The sequence below is a fragment of the Ustilago hordei genome, assembly GCF_900519145.1.
Source record: "Ustilago hordei strain Uho2 genome assembly, contig: UHO2_contig_04, whole genome shotgun sequence".
Lineage (NCBI taxonomy): Eukaryota > Fungi > Basidiomycota > Ustilaginomycetes > Ustilaginales > Ustilaginaceae > Ustilago > Ustilago hordei.
Genome location: NW_024545261.1, coordinates 775,535 through 797,630, shown reverse-complemented (window position 1 = coordinate 797,630; position 22,096 = coordinate 775,535). Strand labels below are relative to the sequence as shown.

Below are 22,096 nucleotides of genomic sequence, written 5' to 3'. Positions count from 1 at the left end.
CGGGTAATGGAACCTGTCCATTCCCACAGCGCTACGCACTAGTAGTGCTGCTCTACTTGCGCATAGGAACCAACCCACGACGACGTCTCTGGTTGGTAGCCTGCTGAACACTAGCCATATAACTCTTTCCCGTCGCACTCAAACTCTGACCCTGCTGATTCGGTGTCAAATCACCGAACGGCCCATTGCTGGCATCACTAACACTGTATGCTGCGACCCTGGAATCGCTCTCGAACAGCTCCACCATCTGTTGCAACATACTATCCACTTTACCCTGATCGCAGTACACTGGGCTGGGACCTTGGTAGTTGATGCAAGCGAATTCGGTGATCCACATCGGTTTACCGTACTGTGCGAAATGATCGAGGACTCCTTTGACTCCGTCCATGTTGTCTTGGAAGATGTGCACAGCGATGATCTCGGGTTGAGTCTTGATGGCTTTAAGGAAGGAGGCTAGCCAAGTTTCGTCCTTTTGCATGGCCATGGAGGGGGAGATGAGTTTAGCTCCTGCTTTGGCGTGCGGGGCGAGATACTGTTCCCATGCAGCAGCGGCCGTTTCAACGGGGATAACGCCTGAAGAGCCGGAGCCTTGGAAGTCGGGTTCGTTGTAGCCCATGACGAAGGGTGCAGATCCGGGTTTGAGTTTCTTAAAGGCATCGAATCGAGCCCAATCATCGTCGTGATTAACACGTCCAAGACCCCAAAGCATGGGGACGGCAAGGATGTCACCACGGTTCGGGTTGTCTGGGTTGGGAGTCCAGTCGTAGTACCAGCTGAGAGATTTGCCGATCCATTTGAGAGAGTTGCCGCCAGCTACACCAGCTTTGCCGAGAGGAGGGGTGAAGCCGCTAATCGAGATGGTCGAGTTCGAGTTCGAGGAAGAGCCAGAAGAAGAAGAGCCAGAAGAGGAAGAGCCAGAAGAGGAAGAGCCAGAAGAGGAAGAGCCAGAAGAGGAAGAAGAGCCGGACGAGTTGGAGTCGGAGGATGATGAAGAACCAGAGCTAGCGTTCGAGCTCGAGCCAGAACCGGAGCTGGAAGAAGAAGAACCTGACGAAGCAGACGATGAAGACCCAGAATCGGAACCGGAACCAGACTGAGAAGTAGCATCCGACTGAGAGCCAGCCGAGCTACCCGATTGTGTCTGTTTGGTGTGGTTAGAATTGCTGTTGTAGTGGTGTTTGTGGTGGTGTTTGTGATGGTGCTTCTTGTGACCTTTGGCACGGCATTGTTTCTTGGCATCAACAGAGTCGGCGCTGCTCAAGAACAGAGCGAGGACCAAGACGGCCAATAGGATAAATTTGTGGTTGAAAACGAGCATCCTGGATCGATGTTGGGCGAGGTGGTGGTGGTTGGAGATGGAGATGGAGATGGAGAGGAGCTACAGTAGTCGATGGTGAAACAAGGAAGCTGAAGCGATGGTGAGTATGTCTGTCCAAAGACCGTTGAACTACCGTTGGAGCGAGACAAGTTGTGATGGAAGAGAAGAAACACAAAGCAGAGAGAGGGAAACAACGATGCTATCAAAGCTATCGAGACCGAACAAAGTACAAGTGGAATGTGAGTGAGGGTGAGAGGGTTGGAGAGGGGAGGGAGTGATGGAGAGGAGGGAAGGAGGGAAGAAGGGAAGGAGGGAAGGAGGAGAGGAGGGGAGGAAGGTTGTTAAAATATGGGCTCGGTATAAGCGTAGGGTCGGACAGCTCGGTGTCGTTGCAGATTGCGTCCTCAACTCCTTCCTTTGCGCTGGAGACATCTGAACGCTCACCGCAGCCCTTCTTCTTTCTCATGCAATCGCCTTGGCTGCCATCGCTGAGAACGTTACTCGTTGTGTCTGCCGCTCGCTGTCAACCCCAAGAATCACACCTTGGCAACGGCGGCGCTGACACAACAACTCAAATCGCGCTGGCAACAGTAGCTACTGCACCTATGCAGCCATGCAAAAGGCAATACGACAAAAGCGGCACGGAATATCTGCTTCCTGTTCCTTGAAAGCTTGGGTTGTACGAAGTGCGCCTGCATCCTGCACAGTGAGTGCCTTTTGTGTGCAGGTTGCACGAGTGCGTGGGAAGCATCGGAAAGTGCTTCTTTTCATTTCCATTTGCCACAAAGCTTTCCTTGACTCGGAAAGCTTATGAAGCCCACCACATTGGCATTGAGCAAAACACTCTCTCAGGGCTGTCTTGTGCTGCAGGAGGGAGTAGCGATCAGTCATCAATCGGATCTCGAATCAAGAAGGGGGTCAAAAGATGGTCGATGTCGCCTTGCCGAATCGGAGAGTGAGGCTTTGTGTGGTGGTGTCTTGCTGGCAGCTGTCGCAATCTTAGTCTGGTCTTGGGACAGGCCCAAGAACGGCACAATTCCAGACCCTAGCGAAGAGACTATTCGATCTCCGACGCCGACGGTTGCTTGCGATTTCAAATGCTGCGCTGAAAGATCAAGTCCTATGCTTTTCAAAGTCATACTTTGTCTTCCGTCCCTGAGCAGCTCCCAGAGAGGTAACTTTGAGCAGAACTGTGGTTGTGGCGCATGAGTCTGAGATTGTTCAAGCTGAGATCGACATCTGTCTCGGAAATGGAAAGATCAACGTGTTCGTTCATTGCGCTATTCAAGATCAACGCATCCCTCCTTCTCACCGTGGCGCCACGGTCTATTGAGCTTCTGTTGCACTCTTTGTCGACTTTGCAGGCTCAGTCACACGGCCCGCTTGAACTTGCACGCCTTACGACGTTGCAGGGATCGTCTCTGCTCTTAGCAACATATGCAAAGCGCTACGCCTTGTATAGACGCCAAGAAGAAGAACTGCAAGCGGCGCAGCACCCTCAAAATTCTGAGACGCACCATTTGCTACCACAAAGACTGGCTCTGCAAAGAATAACGCTGATAGGGAGTGCGTGTAACGATGTGGTTGGTGGCTCACTCATACACCTATGTTCCTGTGCCTCGCCTACTAACTCACGCGCTTCTCTCTGATGTCACATCGAGGCAAAGATCATCCGAAGTCGAGATTGCAAATCGGCCCTAGATCGGGGAGCCACCCTTATCTCGATGGCACTCTTTCACTTCCTCCAAGCCTCTAACACCACCCAATTATCATAGATCTGTCCCTTCTCCAGTACCTCCTCCCTTCCACCAAACTCGGCAAGCCCTTGCTGGAGGAACCCACAGTGAGGACCACCGAACTCGATCGCAATATAACTCCTCTTGAAGTTCCCACTATCCGCCTGGCCACCCTTCCTGTGCGCCTTCTTCATCAGTCCACCGGAAACGGCAGGATCAGCGGGATGCTCCTGTTGGCCTTCGGCAGTGTAGATCTGCGTACCCGCTTGGTTTGTGCAAAACGTAATCGATCGACCCGCCGCTTCGGAGGTGACTCGCATTCGCTTGGTTTCGGGAGTAGCGATCTTGTTCACATCGTCTGATTGGGGGATGGCGGTGTCGAGACCCCAGACGTAGAAATCGTCGTAGCCAGCAGAAGGGATTCCTTCCGAGATTCGTTTGCCGCCTTCTTTGCCCCAGTTGTGCGAGCCGGGGTTGGAGAATGAATCGGCTTCGCCAGTGGTGGGGCTAAGCTTGCCCGTAGCGAGCATGTCGGAATCGAGGTTAAGATTGTAAAGCTGTTTGCCGCGGGGAGGGATGAGTTGGATGATGTGATCCGAAACGGTCCCGTTTTCAGCTTTACCAGCTTCTTCGTTGGATGCAGACAGATTGAAGCCCCAGTGGTGAGTGAGGTTGAGTGGCGTTGCTTCCACACTTCCCTCTGAGCAAAGAGCTGCGCGGTAACGGATGAGGAACCTGCCCGCAGACTCGCCTAGCTCCTTATCCGATGCAGAAGTAGGCACCACCGCCAATAGCGTCTCCACCCTTACCTGTCCAGGATAACCAGAGTCCCCATCAGGCGACTCGATTGCAAAAATCAAACTATTCTGTTTCTTACTAGGCTTGCTCGTCGACTCAAACCCAGCATCTTTGAAGAACTTACTATCCTTCACCTCCAATGGCTGCCAGTAGCACTTATCGAAAGGTCCATGCTGCACAATGGTGTCTGGCTGATTCTCCTTCTCTAGCTGCGGCCCACCGTGAAGCACAACTCCAGGAGCGCTGAACTCGGGTAGGTTGATCGAAGTAGTCTTGCCATTAGCAGAGGTGATATTGACTTTACCGGCGGGAAGACGGTTGGCAAAACGACCGATGATCGGATTGAGGAAGGCACGACCGCGTGTTTTGTGATCGTGAGGCTCTTCAGGTCCGCCGATAAAGTCTTCGCCTGATTCCGTGCCGAGACTGTGAATGGTGAGGCCGTAGGGGAGGACGGTGACGCTGAGGTCGGCGCCGTCGGCGGTGAGAAGGATGGGTTTGAAGGGGTCAATTGCCATTTTGCTATGTCTTTCTGGATAATGGGTTTGAGGGATAGCCGTAAGAGAAGGTGAGGTGGGGTGGGGTCTTATATGACGCCTTTGAGCTGTGCGGTGGCCGGTGATCTCGTTCTTCTTGCATGCAAACAGATAAGGTACGGAGGACGCCGCTGTACTCGCCCAGAAGTCCATTCCGGCTTTCTATGTTGTGTGTGCGCATCGACAATAACGCGACCGGGAAACTCGCCCATTCCCCGGTCCATCATCCAAGAGATCAGATTTCTACCGGCGAATACCGACGTCCTTGGCTGCGTCGCCTCACAAGCCTTTGCCAAGCCACCGCATATCCACATCTTCGACTCCGCATCGCAACTGCGCTCAGCGTTACACGAAGAAGCGTGGAGTGCACTTTCGGAGCAGCTTTGTCACCGAGACTCGGACCCCGCCTTCTTTCAAGCTTCTGGGGCATCAATTGTTCACAGACATGTATACTGATTCAGAGGTATCTTTTATTGAACATGTTCAGTCACAAGAACTACTGCTGGAACAAGCCATCCAACTCCTCCAGCTCGCCTACAGCATAAACACTCTCCAAACCCAGATCAAAATTGTACGTTGTCCCACGCTTGCTGCCTCTCACCTCCTCACCGTCGAGCTTAAAATCTCCGTCCACCGCCCAATCATCCTCTCCCTCCTTCCTCGAGCTGCGAGAAAGTGTAGAAGGAGGAGCATCCTTGCTAGGCGGCTTGGACGCCGAAGGAGGCACGGGGACATCGAGAACAGCAGAAATACCAACTGTTCGGATCTTCTCCCTCATCATCGAGACTTGAGAGTTGGAGACTTGACCGGTGTTGGTGAGTACGAAGTCGTCGAATGGGATCTACACAGCACATAGCACGTCAGAAAAGAGAGGGGGTTAATGAGCTTAAAGAGGATCAACGTAGCACAAGAGGTGGGGGAAGGGATGCTTACAATCACAGTCTGCCAATCGGAACCTTTGTTTTCGTGCAGGTAGAGTCGGTGTTGGAAAAGATCACTTGTTACAGGACCATCCGTCTGCACATTTACAAAGAACTTGGGTCCCGGCAACTCTTTTTTTCCCAGCCCGAGTGCGTGGATGGCTCGACTAGCAGCTGGTCCTGAAGGATCGCTTGCATGCAATGCTGCCCGAAGACCGCTTCCTCCGCTACTATCCACCTTTTCATTCTTGTCTGCAGTAACAATCGGCTTCTTCGCGAGCCTGTTCCTCACACGCAGCGCAAGGTAGGGATGGACAGTAGTATCCCAGCACTGATTCCCAAAGAGTGTGGGCCGATTTCGATTACGGAACCCTGCATAGCCAGATTTCTCGATTTTGCCTCCTCTGGGTACTTGCGAGGACAGTGTACCATAGAATCGTCCGCGTGAGGATTCGTCAAGTCCAAGTCGACATTGAGATAACCCACCAATGTCCGAGTCGGAGCCGGTTGCAAAGTTTGACAAGTGTGAAGGTTGAGTCATGGCATAGATGAGAAGAGCACCTTGGTTTTTGGATGTTGGAGAGATTTCCATGCGCATCACTACGGTATCAATAGAGGATCAAAAATGGGTCAGTATGAGCAAATTTGTGGTTGATTGCACGAGGAAAGGCGTGCGGTACCTACTTTTGGCAGTCTCATCGCGAGCGACTTCTACTGAGCGCTGTAGCGCTTGACCGAAGGATTTGAGCAACGACATCGTTCGTGAGACTAAGCTGCGACTGAAAGGTCCGTTATTGATTGTTGTGATGGAGAGGCTAAGAAGCGTAAGACTATCTGATCTTCACGAGGACGAGACGGGATTGTGGAGGATTGAGCGTTTTTTTTTTGACTCAGCAAGCATCACTCACGAATCCGAGTTCCGAAGTCGAAAAAGTGCACGGCTTCAGCCAAGAGCACGTGATCGTTTCTCCAACGCAACCTTGCACGGATGGTTTCATTGCTTCACTGTCCGGCATGCTTGCTCACAGTCAAGATCGCAGATGTTAGTACCAGGGATTTCATAGCTTATCGAGGACTGCTGATCGTAGCTAGGCTGCGTGGCTCTCCTTCCGATCCAAATCGTACTGAAGCTCCACACTGTTTCCCTCCCGGTTGACCGTGCCGGTCGAAGGAGGGGCGAGCAGATGCCTATTCCTCGGATACGCCTTCTTACTCTTCTTCACCACCGTCACTCCAGTGAAATACGCCAATCCTACAGCGACAACAATCGCAACCGCCAGACTGACCAGCGCACCAATCACACCCGCCGCCACAGGTGAGACCTGCTGTCTCCCCGTTGTCGAAGTCACATCTGAGTACTTCCCACCCCCACCTGTTCCATTGAGCGCATTCAATGCAGCACAGCCCCTCGCTTGGGTCTCTCCGCACTCATTACACCAATCAGCCAGCGTCTTGATCTTGACGGGGTCATAGTGCTCCAGGAAGAAGTTCACCTTCTGAGTGTTCACGCCCAGAACTGAAAACGGGTCTAAGCTTCCCGACGAGCCGTCCCTGAAGTAAAGCCGCATCGAGTCATCTTCATGAATCTCGAACACCATGGCTGAAGCATAGTCGACCAGCTTTCCTCGCAAAGCAGGCATCTGGAAAAGACTGAACAGCGAAAAGAAAGGCTTGTAAGATGCAGCGAGGACTGAGATCTTGAGTGAGTCCGAAGTGTTGCTAACTCGACTAATAGCTTCAGTGAGCGGATTGAGTATTCCTCGACCTGCGATGCTGCCGAGTGAGACTGAGCTAGCATCGCCAAACAGCTGCGCCTCGTGGTACTGTGCCCAAGTCGAAGCAGTATCCAGCATCTCATCGGTGATCAGAGGTGCAAGCGTGGCGTTGTGGATCTTCTGCACGTTGAGATAGTCAAAGATGTTCCAAGCGTTGACGAGAGACTTTGGACGGTTACCAAGGATGGAAGCAGGGATCGAGTCGTAGAAAGGCTGTGCGATGGCGCTTTGTCTCTTGAAGTCTGCATCGTTGTAGAGCTTCTCTGTGTAGTCGTCAAACTTGTTGCATGATGTCCAGGGCTCCATGACGAAAGACTGGTCTGGTTCTATGGTTTCAATCGGGATTAGCTGGGCACGGTTGGCCCATGATACGATGGTGCCATTGGCTAGGGTTACGGTATCGTTGAACGCTGGATAGAGCCCCTGCATGAAGGCGTTGGCACTTTCGACGATGACACCGCCTTCTCCGCCCGCATCTGCTTGAACCTCGACTTGAACATTCTCGACGGCGGTCGTGCTGACACCTTGGATGATGAAGGGGGAGGCAGGGTCAATGTAGCGAGATCGAAGCTGAGCGCCGCTGTTGAGTTCCTCGAGGTATCCGAGTACGGTGAGGTTGGTCTGCGAAGCAGCGTAGGTGGTTGGGGACTGGTAGAAGCCTTCTCTATCACCGTGTCGGATGAGGACAACGATGCCAGTCACGGGAGAAGTCATGATTGCTGCAAGAATGAATAGATTGCGATTCTGACCATACAACTCAGGCCGGAGACCTCCTCTTAATGGCTACGGATGGTCGAGATGGATGTAGGGAGGAGCGAAGGTCGGATTCAAAGACGTTCAGCAAGCTTGTGGACATGAGAAAGGGACAGGGGCAACGGCTGAAAGATTGTTCTGTTCGACTATCACCCAGGCACAGGAGAACAGCGAAAGCTTGACAACTTTTCATGTGATTGTGGGGCAAAAGAAGCTCAGACCACGATGAGAAGGAGTGTCCTGTTCCTGTCCGCTATCAGCAGAGATACAGGCACATTGATTGGCTACAGAAATAACCAAGCCTCTTTCTCGCAATGGGACAAAGGTCATGTTGGCCTCTGTCTTGTCAGTCTGCCTGTTTTTCTTTGAGTTGAGGTATCTGATTTCTGCGTGGATTGATGATGGTAAGAGACAGAGAGCGAGAGAGCGAGGAGTCTATATATATACAAAAGAAGAGCGGCAGAGAGCCGCATTGACTGCGGAACATAACAAAGCATTTGTTATGAGTAGGTTGTGACACATGTGGTCCGTGCTAAGATGTTCAGGCCTTTTACTCGGCCATAAGCACTACCTTCGCTGTCTCTACACTTTGTGTAGCTTTGTCTACTTCAACTCCCTCAACTGCCTCCCTCAGTGGCAAGGCAGGAGACTGCCGAGCCACTGCATCATGCTGGGCTTTTAGTCCCAGTCCCTGTCGCACGTGCTGTAGTATAGTCTTTCCCACTGGTTTGGTAAAGAGGTCTGCCAAGTTATCTGCAGTGTTAATGTACTTGATCTTGACCTTTCCATCTTGCACGTTGTCTCTGATGAAGTGGTATTTGGTGTCAATGTGCTTTAACTTCCAGTGTTGCATGGGGTCCTTGCTAACCTGGATGGTACCAGTGTTGTCTGAAAAGATTGTAGGGATACCAACATCAATTCCGACGGCCTTGAAGAGGTGCTTGAAGAACAGAACCTCTCGTGCAGCTTCTGTCGCAGCTACAAATTCTGCTTCCACCACCGATAAGGCGGTGCAGCGCTGTAGTGCTGATTTCCATGCTACCAGGTTGCCACACACGAACACTGCTGAACCAGATGAGCTTTTGTGTTGTGCTGTAGCGTCACTTGCCCAGTTTGCATTGCTGTGCGCCATCAGAAAGTCTTGTTGCTTGTTGCTGCCATATTGCAAGCGGATATCTCGTGTGTGGTCCAAATATTGGAGTACTTTCTGTGCAGCGTTGTAGTGCTCCCTTGACGGTTGTGTCATATAGTGTGCAAGGACGCCGACGGCTTGGCTGATGTCTGGATGTGTTCCATTAGACAACCACAGGAGTTTGCCAATGATCTGTGGGTACTCCTTTTGTTCTGCTATGCTTGCTGCTGTTTCTGGGACTGGGATGTCTTGGAGTGGTACGCTGGACTTCCTTCTGTGCTTGTCCAAATGTTCATCCAGAAGCTGCTTAACGTAACTAGTTTGCTCGAGGTCCATGGTTTTCGCTTCTCGATCCCTGGTGATTTTGATCCCGAGGAAGTGGGAGACATTGCCACCATCCTCCATCCGCCATCTTTGGCCTATTTCCTCCTTGATACACCTTACTGTTTCTAGGGTTGGAGCTATAATTAGCGTGTTGTCAACATAGATGACCACTATTGCGAAGTTATCCCCTTCTCCTCTAGTGTAGATGCACGGTGCGCAGTCGAGCCTGTGAAAGTTTGAGCATCGTAGGAACTTATCAAACTCCATGTTCCATTCCCGTCCCGACTGTTTAAGGCCATACAGTCCCTTGATGACTCGGTAGGCTTTCCCTTTTGGCACCTTGGCACCTTCTGGTGGTTTCATGTAGATCACATGGTTGAGTGTGGAGTTGAGGTAAGCCATTGTGATGTCAAGCTGATGGACTTCCCAGTTGCGCTCCACTGCCAAGGATAACAGGGCTCTTATTGCACTGAGTGGTGCCACAGGCACAAAGGTCTCTTCGAAGTCGATACCCTCCCGCTGTGTGAAACCCCGTGCGACGAGTCTCGCTTTGTGCCGGACAGGTATGCCATCGGCATCCAATTTGAGCTGAAGGACTATTTTGGAGTCGACAAGTCTAGTGTTTGGTGGAACATCCACAATCTCCCATGTTCCCATTGCCTCAAGTCTGTCCAACTCCTTGCGTATGGCTTCCTGCCATTGTTGTGCATCATCGCTGGCGAGTGCTTCCTTTAAGGTCGGCGTGAGGTTCAGGGTGGCTGTGTGTGCTTCTCCAATTATCTCTTCAACATCAAGCTCCGACCTGTTGTCATCTATAGGGTCAGCGGGCAGTGCAGTGTGTATTTTGGGAAGTGGGTCCTCTGTGTCGAGTACTTCCACCTCCAATTCGGGCTTGTCGCTATCTGTCTCAGGTCTATTACCCTCTGCTTCGAGGCTCTCGAAGCCGAACTGCAGTGGGCTCTGCACACTGGGGCGATCATGCCAACCTTTGGCTTCATGGAATGTGGCTGAGTTGCTCCACCGTATAGATGGGGTGTGGCCAGGGGTGAAGAATTTCCAGCCCTTGTGCTCGTCATCGTAGCTGACCATGATTCCTGGGATTGCTCTTACGCCATGCTTTCCTGTATGATCCTTCTTGGGGAGGTGGACCCAAGCAAGGCAACCAAAGACACGCAGCTGCTTGGCCAAGCCATGCGCAGACTTGCGGTGGAAGTCCTCATATGGAATCCTATTTGCTTCGGTAGAGGGTGTCAAGTTCAGTGTGTGCCCTGCAGCCATGATGGCGTAGGGCCACAGCTCCTTTGGTACTGATCTCTGGACAAGCATTGCATGCATCTTTTCTTGAAGGGATCTGATCATGCACTCTGCTCTCCCATTCTGGGCACTGATGTAAGGTGTGGTTTTCTGCCACTTGAACCCTGCTTCTCATTTCCATTCTTCTGCTCCAAAGCTGGACCATGTCAGGGGTCTCGCGCCTGAAACCCAGGTCGGTCTGTCGAGATACTCGGTGACTATCAAACTGTGCGACAGCTATTGTCTCGAGATACTCGGTGACTATCAAGTCGTGCAGTGACAACAGGTGGCGTTTGTTGTATATACTATCGTAGGTTTCGGCTGACCTCTGTGGACACTCCGTTCAGGGGTAGCTCGGCACGATCGATATCAATGTTATGATGACACCAAGGTCTGGTGTGAGTGTTGATGATGATGAGGTTGATGGTGTTGGTGATGGGATTGGTGATGTCGATGATAATGAGGTTGATGGTGTTGGTGATAAGGTTGGTGGCGTCAACACGAGTGTCCAGTGTGTTGACTTGATGCTTGAAGTGATCCCCGGACCGCAGTGGACTACTGCCTTCGGTTCTATCTATATCCGGACCGCTAACCTGCTAAGGGCGCCTTCGGACGTCAGGTAGTGGTGATACAACACACACACTACGATGAGGAGCAACCTTGATAGATTGCTGCTATGCTGACTGTAACTAATGAGTACTTGTGTTTCTAAAGTATTGACTAGTTGTATGGTGAGTAGAGTGGATGGAGATCCACTCGACCTATGATGATGAGAAAGCATGGTTATATACCTCTTCACAGCATTGCCAGCGATGCTGCTCCTGCTCTCTCTCCAGAGAGTACCTTCTTCATCGAGTACTGCTCAGGGGCCTCTCCTGCTTGGCACCCCTGTGCCTCTTGAGCTGTGTCGACTCCTTCGACACTGCTCCTCCTCCTCATGACCTGGTGTCGACTCCTTCGACACTGCTCCTCCTCCTTTGATCAGTGACAGTTCCTTTGGCTCTTGTCTCTCGAGCCCCTGAATGGTAACCATCTGCATGCTCCTTGAGCTTGGTCCTCTTCGTGGCTTGTGCTTGGCCCTCCTTTGCATGTGAGTCCATAGGAGTCCATGGTCTCCATGGAGACTGCACTACGACCATGCTCTCTACTGGTGTCGACTAGGTCTTCGATACCTGTGCTCCTTCCATATGAACCCATGACCCTCCTGCTTCTTGAGCATCCAGGCCCATGACAGACCACTCTGTTCCGTTGTTGCTGCAGATGCACTTTAGCATGTGGTCCATTGCTATCTCTGCTGCTTTGATCCATGCCTTTAGAGCGGGGAATGCTTCAGCCTTGCTGAGGAGTGGTTTCACATAAACATAGGATGACGAGTCATCTACAACTACCAGTGCATGGTGGTAGTTGGGATGGCCTTTCAGGTTCGTCATCAAGTCAATGTGTACCAGCTCCAGGGGTGCCTGGGCTCGCTCTGTTTTGCTACTTGTCATTCTTGCACGTGTTTGCTTTGCTTGGCTGCAACAGTTGCAATCCCTTGCGTCATGTCCAAGCTGTGTCTCTTTTCCTAAGTAGTGGGCCTGGATTTGCTTGGTCTTGTTCCTGCCAGGATGACCAAATCGTTCATGCCATAGTTTGCTCGTCGTGTGGCTTGTGGGTTTTGCTGGTGTTGTGGTGGCATCAATGCCCTCTAGGGGATCATTGAGCTGTGCTGCTAGGGAGTCACTGTAAACCTCCCATCTCTTCTTGTGCTGGTTGGTCTTGCTCTTGACCATGCTCCCATCATGCTGGAGGATAGTAGCTCCAGACTCTTCAAATATCACGTGTGCACCATTTTCAGTCAGCGCTGGGATGGACAATAGGTTCTTGCTAAGGTTGGGAACGTGAAGTACATCAGTGAGTGGTATCTTAACATCTCTTACTTGCAAAGTTGCGTCGCCTATTGCCTGTACTCGCAACCGTTCATGTCCAGCAGTATCTATGGATCCTTGCTTCGGCATCGGAGCAATGAGCATACCCTCATCACAAACCATGTGATGTGTAGCTCCAGAATCGAGAATCCACATGCTGTCTTGTTTACGGTTGCCAGTGTTGCTTATGAAGAAGGTGCACCCGAGTCCCTAACCTTGCTGAGTAGGAGTTCGCTCCTGACTGTTGGTGCAGTTGATGGCAATGTGCCCGGGTTGCCTACACCTATAGCACTTGGCTGGTTCATTAGGGTTTGCAGGGTCACGCCTGCCCCTATTGTAATCCTCTTGGTTAAGAACCTGCCTATGCTCACCAGCTTGGCCTGTTGAACTTCTATTGCCCGCAGCTCTGGCCATGGCTCGGATATGACCTGAGAGCTCGGCTTCTTGGTGCTTCTTAGCTAGTGCATGATAGGCATACTCATAGCTGCAACCAGGTTGAGCAGCTTTGAGGGAGTCTACTGTCTGGGTGTAGAGCCAGTCGTCTTTGACGCAGCGGTACAGGGTAGACTTTTTGAGCTTTTCGTCCATGCGGCTACCGAGCCTGGCTGCGTCATTCCAGATTTGATCGAGCTCCTTACCAAGGTTGGCAATGTTGCGCTGGGCTAGCTTGACTTCGTGTACCCGGTCGTGAATGGCGGAGAGCTTAACTTCGTCGTTTATTGTGAGAGCAGCTTTGAGTTTCTTGTAGAGTGTAGAGCCAAGCTGCTCCTCCTCACCTTGCTCCTGCACAGTGTAGGTGTTGATACGGCTGGTGGGTCCGTGGTCACAGGAGGACAAGATGAGACCCAGCAAGTGGCTGTCCAGTTCCTCATCATAGTCGGTATGGCCACTGGGAATCTCCTCAGTGAGGATCTGCTTGGTGTTCTTGATTGGGCAGATGCAGTCCATGAACATCAGCTCCCAGATGGCCCAGTTGTTCTTGTTGAGCTTGACGATTTGCGAGATGATGCTGAGCACCGACTTGGGGATCTTCTCTGCTTGGTTGGTGTTGGGTTGGAGGTTCATTAGCGAGAAGGCACGCTCCAAGACTTGGTCTTTGTCCCAGTTGGTGTGAGTTTCCCTGATCATCTGCATGGTGCATTCAAGTAGTGCTACGCTATCTACTCTTGGTGGCATCCTGGTGGCGAGGCGCTAGAAGCTGCTGAGCTTCAGACTCTTAATCAGTTGAGGTATCTGATTTCTGCGTGGATTGATGATGGTAAGAGACAGAGAGCGAGAGAGCGAGGAGTCTATATATATACAAAAGAAGAGCGGCGGAGAGCCGCATTGACTGCGGAACATAACAAAGCATTTGTTATGAGTAGGTTGTGACACATGTGGTCCGTGCTAAGATGTTCAGGCCTTTTACTCGGCCGTAAGCACTACCTTCGCTGTCTCTACGCTTTGTGTAGCTTTGTCTACTTCAACTCCCTCAACTCTTTGTCTCGGCCGCTCTATCCGAACTTCTGCCGCTTCTTATCGCGGTTGATCCACAGAAGGGAGAAGACATTGTTGCTTGTGAGTATGGTCGACCTAACACCATGCTGATTTCGTCTGCTGTTGCTTTGGAAGAACCGAAAAAGCCATCGACGTGGAACTGGAACGTAGCACAGACCGCTGGCCAGAGGAGAAAAAGTGTGTCATGTTTCTCACTTCACTTTGTGTTCCTTTTGCCTTCTCACCCACCGTCTCTCGCCTCTATCTCTCGCAGCAGCTGGACTGCTTCTCCTCCTCCTCCACCTCCTGGTTCTATCTTACTAGATATCCACAACAGCCATGGCAGCATCAAAAGGGGCCCGAAGCTCATCCAAAAAGAGCAACAATGCCAACCTTCGACAGCGACCAACAACGATCAACGGCACACCAAGCTCTCTAGAAGCGGAAACATCCGACTTGCTCGAAACACGGCAGCACACCGCTACCGGTAAAGATGCCATCCTCAACCCAACATCAACTCCCATCGATGAAAAGAGCGGCATTGCAGTCACTGAGAAGCAGGCGAACGAAGAAGCTTCCGGATTCATGGACCTTTCACCGAAAGACCGAAAAGCTATGATCCTGCTGGTGATCCTCTATCTGCTGCAAGGTGTTCCGGTCGGCCTTGCATTCGGTACTATGCCTATCTTGCTCAAATCAAAGTTGAGCTATGGCGATATTGGCTTCTTCATGCTCTGCACCTATCCTTACTCGTTGAAACTCTTTTGGAGTCCCATTGTCGATTCGACCTTTGTCAACGAGCTGCAACTCCCCCTTATTGGCAAGATCTCGCTCGGTCGCAGGAAGAGCTGGATCGTGCCCATCCAGACCATCGTCGGTATTATGTTCTGGTACCTCTCCAGCAACGTTGACCATCTTCTATTGGCAGATCTACCCAACGTCAAGCTCATCACCCTCATCTTTTTCGTTCTTATCCTCTTCGCCGCGACACAAGACATTGCCGTTGATGGGTGGGCATTGACCTTGCTCTCCCAAGAGAACCTCTCATACGCCAGTACTGCACAAACGGTGGGCCTCAATTCGGGATACTTCCTCAGCTTCACCGTCTTCCTAGCATTCAACTCTGTCGAGTTCAGCAACAAGTACTTCCGCTCTACAGCGCTCGATTATCCCTTGCTATCGCTTTCCGCGTACATGCGGTTCTGGGCTGTCGGCTTCTTGTTCGTCACCGCATGGCTTGTCGTGTTCGAAAAGGAAGATGCAGAAAGCCAAGATTCGCCAGACATGGACGTCAAACAGGTCTACTCGATCATGTGGCGCATTTGTCGGCTCAAGCATGTCCAAACGTTCATCCTGATCCACTTTGTCGCCAAGATCGGTTTCCAAGCTAACGAGGCCGTCACTGGTTTGAAGCTCGTCGAGAAGGGATTCGGGAAAGAGGATCTGGCGTTGGCAGTGCTGATCGATTTCCCATTCCAACTCATTTTTGGGTACCTTGCCGCCAGGTGGAGTAAAGGCGATAAAGCACTCCAGCCTTGGGTTGTCGCATTCTTCTTCAGGCTGGGTTTCGCCGTGCTGTCAATGGCAATCGTACACGGAATGCCAAAAGCAGGGATCGGAGCGGGATACTTCTTCGTCGTAATCGCAAGCACCGTTGCAGGCAGCTTTGCATCAACAGTCCAATTCGTCGGTATCTCTGCATTCCACACCCAAATCGCAGACCCTCTTATCGGCGGAACATACATGACTCTCCTCAATACAGTCTCCAATCTCGGCGGCACTTGGCCTAGATATTTCGTTCTCAAAGCAGTGGATCTTTTCACCATCTCCAGCTGCCAGCCACCATCCAGCGCAAGTCTGTTGAAAGATCCCGAGATCGCAAAGTTGTGGGCGACTGCATCGAAGGGGATTGGAGGGAATGAGTGTACGTCGGATTTGGGCAAAGCAGCGTGCTCGGCTGCAGGAGGCGAGTGCTATATTGAAAGGGACGGGTATTATTGGACTTCAACACTGTGCGTCTTGGTTGGAACGGTGTTGTTGGTGACATTCATTATTCCAGCTTGTAGAAAGTTGCAAGCTTTGCCGGCGAGCGCCTGGAGAGTCAATTTGCACAAGGAACAATAGAGTCATAGTGACGCTTGTTCATGGAAACACGTACCCTCCATTCTATGTATTTCAATAGAGCAATATATCGCATTCTATCGCATTCTTTGCCTGACCTTTACTTTGAGTCCTATACCGAAGGTTCGATTAGAATGGAGAGAGAGTCTGTCTAGCAGCCCCCGCCGCATTTCTAAACCCAGAAACAGTCTCCGCAGCTGGACAGTCGGACGCTTGCCTGGTCTCCAACGCCTCCGGTAGCCACTTTTCCATATTCTGAATCCTCTGACTGCTCACCGGATGAGTCGACAATATCGCTTGAGCACTATCTAAAACCCCTCCTCCCGCCTTCCCTCCTTCACTTTCACTCATTCTAGTCCACAACCTACTTGCTTCTCTCGGATCGAAACAAGCCTTGCTCATGATCCTTAATCCCAAATAGTCCGCTTCCAACTCCGTCTTTCTCGAATTCGGCAAACTTAGCAATAACGTCAACGCTGCTCTGCTCAACCCGATATCCGCCCCGAACGCTTCCAGCAAGAATGTGCCGAAGAGCAAAACCTTATACCCGGACATCTTCTCAGCAGAATGCCGAGCAACCTGATGCGCAACTTCATGGCCCAACACTGTAGCCAGCCCATCTGCGTTGGCACAAATCGGTAAGATACCGGTAAACACGAAAATTTTCCCACCTGGAAGAACAAATGCATTCTTCTGCTTCGGATCGTCAATCACAAACACTTCCCATTTCGTTCCTTGTTTCTGTGCCGGTTGCGCGGTTTGGTTCCCAAGCCAAGCCCCGCCCTGCGCTCCACCCACACCACCAAGAGACGCATTGGAACCATAAGTGATCCCTCCCTCTTCACCATGCGAATGTTGCGTCAACCCAGCATCGCCTCTCGTATGATGAGGTTGATTACTTCCATCCACCGCATTATCCAGTGCTGCAACGATCCGGCTTGCTACAGCCCGCACTTGTTTGGAGTGGGAATGGTTGGCGGGTAGGATCCGATTTTGATATTCGGCCAGAGTTTGTCGGAAAGTTTCTTGTCCCATCTGATGCTCTTGGGCGGGGGAAATGTCTATGAATCTCCATCGACCTGTTTCCGGGACTTTTTCAAGATGGAAGACGTAGTATGCGCCTGCTCCACCCAAAGCGACAATGATGAGTGTTGGGGGTCGGGACGAAAGCCATCCTCCTCGACCGCCTCGACCAGAGCCGCCACCTCCGAAGCGCTGATATTGGATAGGTAATTGGGAGCGTTGTTGCGGTTGACCGATTCGGTGGAAGAGTTGGTCTTCGAGCTGTTTGCGGAGTACGTCTGGAGAGAGTTGTTTTCTAGATTGGGGTTGTGGTGTGGGCCAAGATAAGGAGGGTTGCTTGTCGTTGTTGAAGCGGCGATAGGAGGCGGGAGCTCTGGATGATGTGTGTAGGAGTATACGTCGAGCGGTTATAGTGGTAGAGCTGCGGAGCGATGCGCAGGACTCAGCTGCTTTCCGCAACCCTGTGGTCGTTCGAAGTGGGGAGGTCATGGTCCGTGTCGTGGCGGAGGGGGGGAAGCTCGTTCTGCTGGAACGTGTAAGACGACACCGGGCGGTGATGGTGATGGTAAAGAAAGAGGTCTGACGGCAACTCTATTCGCGAATCCTTTCTGCGATCCACGTCAGAACAACCCTCGGTCTGCTAGTTGAAGTTACGCCGGAATAACAGATATGCGGGAAAGCCAAGTCGCCGATAGACCGAGGTGTCAGAGGTCGCGCGCCTGAAACCCGAAATCTGTAGTAAAAAGCAACTACAGGGGGTATCAAAGTTTTTGCGTTTTTAAAAACGCGGGTTTTTTGAAAAGCGCGTTTTTGGAGGGAATTTGAACCCCCCCAAGAAAATGCAGGTTTCCAAAAACACAATGAAGTCATACAGCTGATAAGAGACATAACCTAACAGTGAGCATATGTTACTTGTCACTCTTGTCACTATTACCCATTGCTTGCTTATTTATATCTTGCTTTCCTCTTCACACAATGCACTCAATGTAATGTTTCATATGGTGGTGAGAAGAGTTGTATTGAACAGCAGAAGAGAGAGTGCCTGTCAGATCAAGAATGGTTGCATCAAGACTTGCTCCTGTCTCTGAGCTGAAGTGCTTTGAGTCATGGCATTGTAGTCCACAGTAGTCCTCTCATGACATTGAGACAATGCAGTAGTGTCTTCCTCATTGTGCCCAGTGGATCTGAACAGTGCCTGGAACAAATCCTCTCGAAGATCATGTGCAGCAGAACTTCAAAGTCTTGACACTGCATACTGCAACATTCCTTGCATTGCAGAGGCAAGGTCCAGTTCATATCCATGCTGATTTGTGTGTCTTGTCCTCCTGAGCTCTTGTGTATCCCTGGCATCAAGTTGGAGGCTTTGAACAACCTCATTCACCTCATCCTCAGAGAAAGAGGGCAACAGCAGGTCAGCAATATTGGCAGGATGGTCATATTGACTTGCAAAGGTGTGGGCAACAATGCAGGCTTGGATCATCTCAGCAGCAGTGATGTGGTCCTCAAAATGGTAGATGTTACCATGATAGCCTGTAAGGCACTGGAAGTGGTTCTTCAGGTATGCAATGGCATGTTCGACTTGTACTTGGACTCAAGAGAGCATGTAGTTGAAGTGTTGAAGGTCTTGACTCTTGTTGGTGGCAATGTGAGAGAATGGTCCAACTGTGAAGGGAGAATGGCCATATCCACCATCAACCCAGATGAACTCACCTTCATCAAGGTACAGGCAAGGCTTCTTGAGGATGTTGCTGCCTGAGGTCCAAACCTTCAAATCCTGAATGCTGCCAGGCTGTCCAACAACTGATTTGACAATCTGCAGTGAGTGTGGCAGGATCACCAGTGCTACATTGATGCTGTGGAAGCCTTTGTAGCAGAAGTGCTCTCAACTGAGCACTCCTGGCTTCCAGGCAAGAGGGATGTGCATGCTGTCATGGGCCTGAATGCTCAAGAAGCAGGAGGGTCACTGGTTCATATGGAAGGAGCACAGGTATCGGAGATCTAGTCGATACCAGTAGAGAGCATGGGTGCAGTCTCCATGGAGACCATGGACTCCTACGGACTCACATGCAAAGGAGGACCGGGCCCATATGCGAGGAGGGCCAGGCACAGCCATGAAGAGGACCAAGCTCAAGGAGCATGCAGATGGTTACCACTCAGGGGCTCAAGAGACAAGAGTCAAAAGAACCGTCACCAGTCAAAGGAGAAGGAGCAGTGTATAGGGAACTGGCAAGCAGGTCCTGAGGAGGAGGAGCAGTGTCAAAGGAGTCGACACCACTCAGGAGGCACAGGGGTGCCAAACAAGCAGGATAGCAAGGAGGAGGAGCAGTGTCGAAGGAGTCAACACAGCTCAAGAGGCACAGGGGTGCCAAGCAAGCAGGATAGCAAGGAGGAGGAGCAGTGTCGAAGGAGTCGACACAAAGGCACAGGGGTGCCAAGCAAGCAGGATAGCTCAAGGAGGACAGGAGTGGTGCTAGAGGGGCCCCCTGTACAGTACTCGATGAAGAAGGTACTCTCTGGAGAGAGAGAGCAGGAACAGCATTGCTGGTGATGCTGTGAAGAGGTATATAACCATACTTTCTCATTATCAAAGGTCGAGTGGATCCTCATCCACTCTACACACATCATAACTAGTTATCACTTCAGCATAAGTATATATTAGTTTCAGTCAGCATAGTAGCAATCTATCAAGGTTGCTCCTCATCATAGTGCATGTGTTGTATCACCACTACCTGATGTCTGAAGGTGGCCCATAGCAGGTCAGTGGTCCAGATATAGATAGAACCAAAGGCAGTATGTCATGGGCCTGGATGCTCAAGAAGCAGGAGGGTCATGGGTTCATATGGAAGGAGCACAGGTATCGAAGACCTAGTCGACACCAGTAGAGAGCATGGTCATAGTGCAGTCTCCATGGAGACCATGGACTCCTATGGACTCACATGCAAAGGAGGGCCAAGCACAGCCACGAGGAGGACCAAGCTCAAGGAGCAGGCACAGCCACGAAGAGGACCAAGCTCAAGGAACATGCAGATGGTTACCACTCAGGGGCTCGAGAGACAAGAGCCAAAGGAACTGTCACTGATCAAAGGAGGAGGAGCAGTGTCGAAGGAGTCGACACCAGGTCATGAGGAGGAGGAGCAGTGTCGAAGGAGTCGACACAGCTCAAGAGGCACAGGGGTGCCAAGCAGGAGAGGCCCCTGAGCAGTACTCGATGAAGAAGGTACTCTCTGGAGAGAGAGCAGGAGCAGCATCGCTGGCGATGCTGAGAAGAGGTATATAACCATGCTTTCTCATCAATAGGTCGAGTGGATCCTCATCCACTCTACTCACCATACAACTAGTCAATACTTTAGAAACACAAGTACTCATTAGTTACAGTCAGCATAGCAGCAATCTATCAAGGTTGCTCCTCATCGTAGTGTGTGTGTTGTATCACCACTACCTGACGTCCGAAGGCGCCCATAGCAGGTTAGTGGTCCGGATATAGATAGAACCGAAGGCAGTAGTCCACTGCGGTCCGGGGATCACTTCAAAGCATCAAGTCAACACACTGGACACTCGTGTTGACGCCACCAACCTTATCACCAACACCATCAACCTCATTATCATTGACATCACCAATCTTATCATCAACACCATCAACCTCATTATCATCGACATCACCAATCTCATCACCAACACCATCAACCTCATCATCATCAACACCCACACCAGACCTTGGTGTCATCATAACATTGATATTGATCGTGCCGAGCTACCCCTGAACAGAGTGTCCACAGAGGTCAGCCGAAACCTACGATAGTATATACAACGAACGCCACCTGCTGTCACTGCACAACTTGATAGTCACTGATACCGAGACAATAGCTGTCACACAGTTTAATAGTCACCGAGTATCTCGACAGACCGACCTGGGTTTCAGGCGCGAGACCCCTGACATTAGAGTGGATCGTTCAAGCAGCTCCTCACGATCACCATGATGGACCCAGACCTCAACAATAAGCTCGATAGACTACTCACTCTATTGGAAGCACAGCTAGAGCTTACCAGACAGGGTCATCGAGAGGAACGATTACAACGAGCTCAACTGAGCAGGGAGGAGACAATGGACCTCTCTCACTCAGAAGACCAAGCAGGAGGAGGAGATGAGTCTATGATAGGAGACCCACATACCCCTACTCCAGCTCCACGACCAAGACGATCAGTCTCATTCAACCTGGATGAGCAGGAGGACATCAACTATGAGAAGTATGCTTCACCTACTGGGCCAAGATATGTCAAGACTAAGCTGGACCCCTACAGCAGGACTAGGACGGACCCTTACCCCCTGGACCACGAGGAGGATACCAGCATCATGGCAGAGCTTAACCGGTCAAAGCCCATCGCCACCCCCTTTCCAAAGTTCAATCCCCGAGACATGGAGATCTTCATTCTAGAAGCCGAAGCATGGTTTAAGTTCAACCAGGTGTATGAGCAGTCTAGGATGATCAATCACATGGGTGCTCAACTGGAAGGGACAGCAAGAGAGTGGTGGACCTCCAAGCTCCGTATTGATAGAGCTAGAGAAGGAAGGTTGTTCAATGATTGGCACTACTTCACAGAGCGACTGTCAGAGCAGTTCAACCCACGCAATGCTAGGATGGAGGCATACAACAAGCTGTTGGCTCTCAGACTCACAAGTGATGCTCCTGGTGCCGCCACACGTCATGTAGAGCGGTTCAGAGACTTGGAAGGACAGGTCAACCTAGATGACAATGAGCTAGTGATTGATCTCTTCAGAGGTAGTCTCACTCGTAGCATACAGGAGAAGTTCGAGAGGAATCCACCTGGGAAGAGATGGGAGTGGTATCGAGAGGTCGAGGAGATCGATCGACAGAGGATGTATCACGAACCGGCCCTACGGTTGGCGATGACGACGAGGGCGAGATCGAGAGGAGAGGCAGAGGAGGCTACCAGACTTCGGAAGGAGTAGATGAGAGAGTTGATT

General features: G+C 51.2%; 8 protein-coding genes across 8 annotated transcripts; 2 read left to right on the top strand and 6 right to left on the bottom strand.

Annotated features, from left to right (window-relative positions):
- Positions 1-52: 52 nt before the first annotated feature.
- On the bottom strand, positions 53-1,318 carry UHO2_02604 (uncharacterized protein; the record flags this gene model as incomplete). The annotated part of the gene is made up of 1 exon (XM_041555392.1): positions 53-1,318. One exon carries the CDS (start codon positions 1,316-1,318, stop codon positions 53-55), a length of 1,266 nt encoding a protein of 421 aa, XP_041411326.1.
- Positions 1,319-3,053: 1,735 nt separating this feature from the next.
- On the bottom strand, positions 3,054-4,370 carry UHO2_02603 (uncharacterized protein; the record flags this gene model as incomplete). Its single annotated transcript, XM_041555391.1, has 1 exon — positions 3,054-4,370. The coding sequence occupies one exon, from the start codon at positions 4,368-4,370 to the stop codon at positions 3,054-3,056; it is 1,317 nt and encodes a 438-aa protein (XP_041411325.1).
- A 514-nt stretch (positions 4,371-4,884) lies between these two features.
- UHO2_02602 (uncharacterized protein) lies at positions 4,885-6,065 on the bottom strand (the record flags this gene model as incomplete). The annotated part of the gene is made up of 3 exons (XM_041555390.1): positions 4,885-5,229; positions 5,322-5,908; positions 5,993-6,065. 3 exons carry the CDS (start codon positions 6,063-6,065, stop codon positions 4,885-4,887), a joined length of 1,005 nt encoding a protein of 334 aa, XP_041411324.1.
- A 331-nt stretch (positions 6,066-6,396) lies between these two features.
- On the bottom strand, positions 6,397-7,797 carry UHO2_02601 (uncharacterized protein; the record flags this gene model as incomplete). Its single annotated transcript, XM_041555389.1, has 1 exon — positions 6,397-7,797. The coding sequence occupies one exon, from the start codon at positions 7,795-7,797 to the stop codon at positions 6,397-6,399; it is 1,401 nt and encodes a 466-aa protein (XP_041411323.1).
- Positions 7,798-8,386: 589 nt separating this feature from the next.
- On the bottom strand, positions 8,387-10,627 carry UHO2_02600 (uncharacterized protein; the record flags this gene model as incomplete). The annotated part of the gene is made up of 1 exon (XM_041555388.1): positions 8,387-10,627. The coding sequence occupies one exon, from the start codon at positions 10,625-10,627 to the stop codon at positions 8,387-8,389; it is 2,241 nt and encodes a 746-aa protein (XP_041411322.1).
- A 3,680-nt stretch (positions 10,628-14,307) lies between these two features.
- On the top strand, positions 14,308-16,092 carry UHO2_02599 (uncharacterized protein; the record flags this gene model as incomplete). Its single annotated transcript, XM_041555387.1, has 1 exon — positions 14,308-16,092. One exon carries the CDS (start codon positions 14,308-14,310, stop codon positions 16,090-16,092), a length of 1,785 nt encoding a protein of 594 aa, XP_041411321.1.
- A 126-nt stretch (positions 16,093-16,218) lies between these two features.
- On the bottom strand, positions 16,219-17,601 carry UHO2_02598 (uncharacterized protein; the record flags this gene model as incomplete). The annotated part of the gene is made up of 1 exon (XM_041555386.1): positions 16,219-17,601. One exon carries the CDS (start codon positions 17,599-17,601, stop codon positions 16,219-16,221), a length of 1,383 nt encoding a protein of 460 aa, XP_041411320.1.
- Positions 17,602-21,085: 3,484 nt separating this feature from the next.
- UHO2_02597 (uncharacterized protein) lies at positions 21,086-22,081 on the top strand (the record flags this gene model as incomplete). Its single annotated transcript, XM_041555385.1, has 1 exon — positions 21,086-22,081. The coding sequence occupies one exon, from the start codon at positions 21,086-21,088 to the stop codon at positions 22,079-22,081; it is 996 nt and encodes a 331-aa protein (XP_041411319.1).
- Positions 22,082-22,096: the final 15 nt, after the last annotated feature.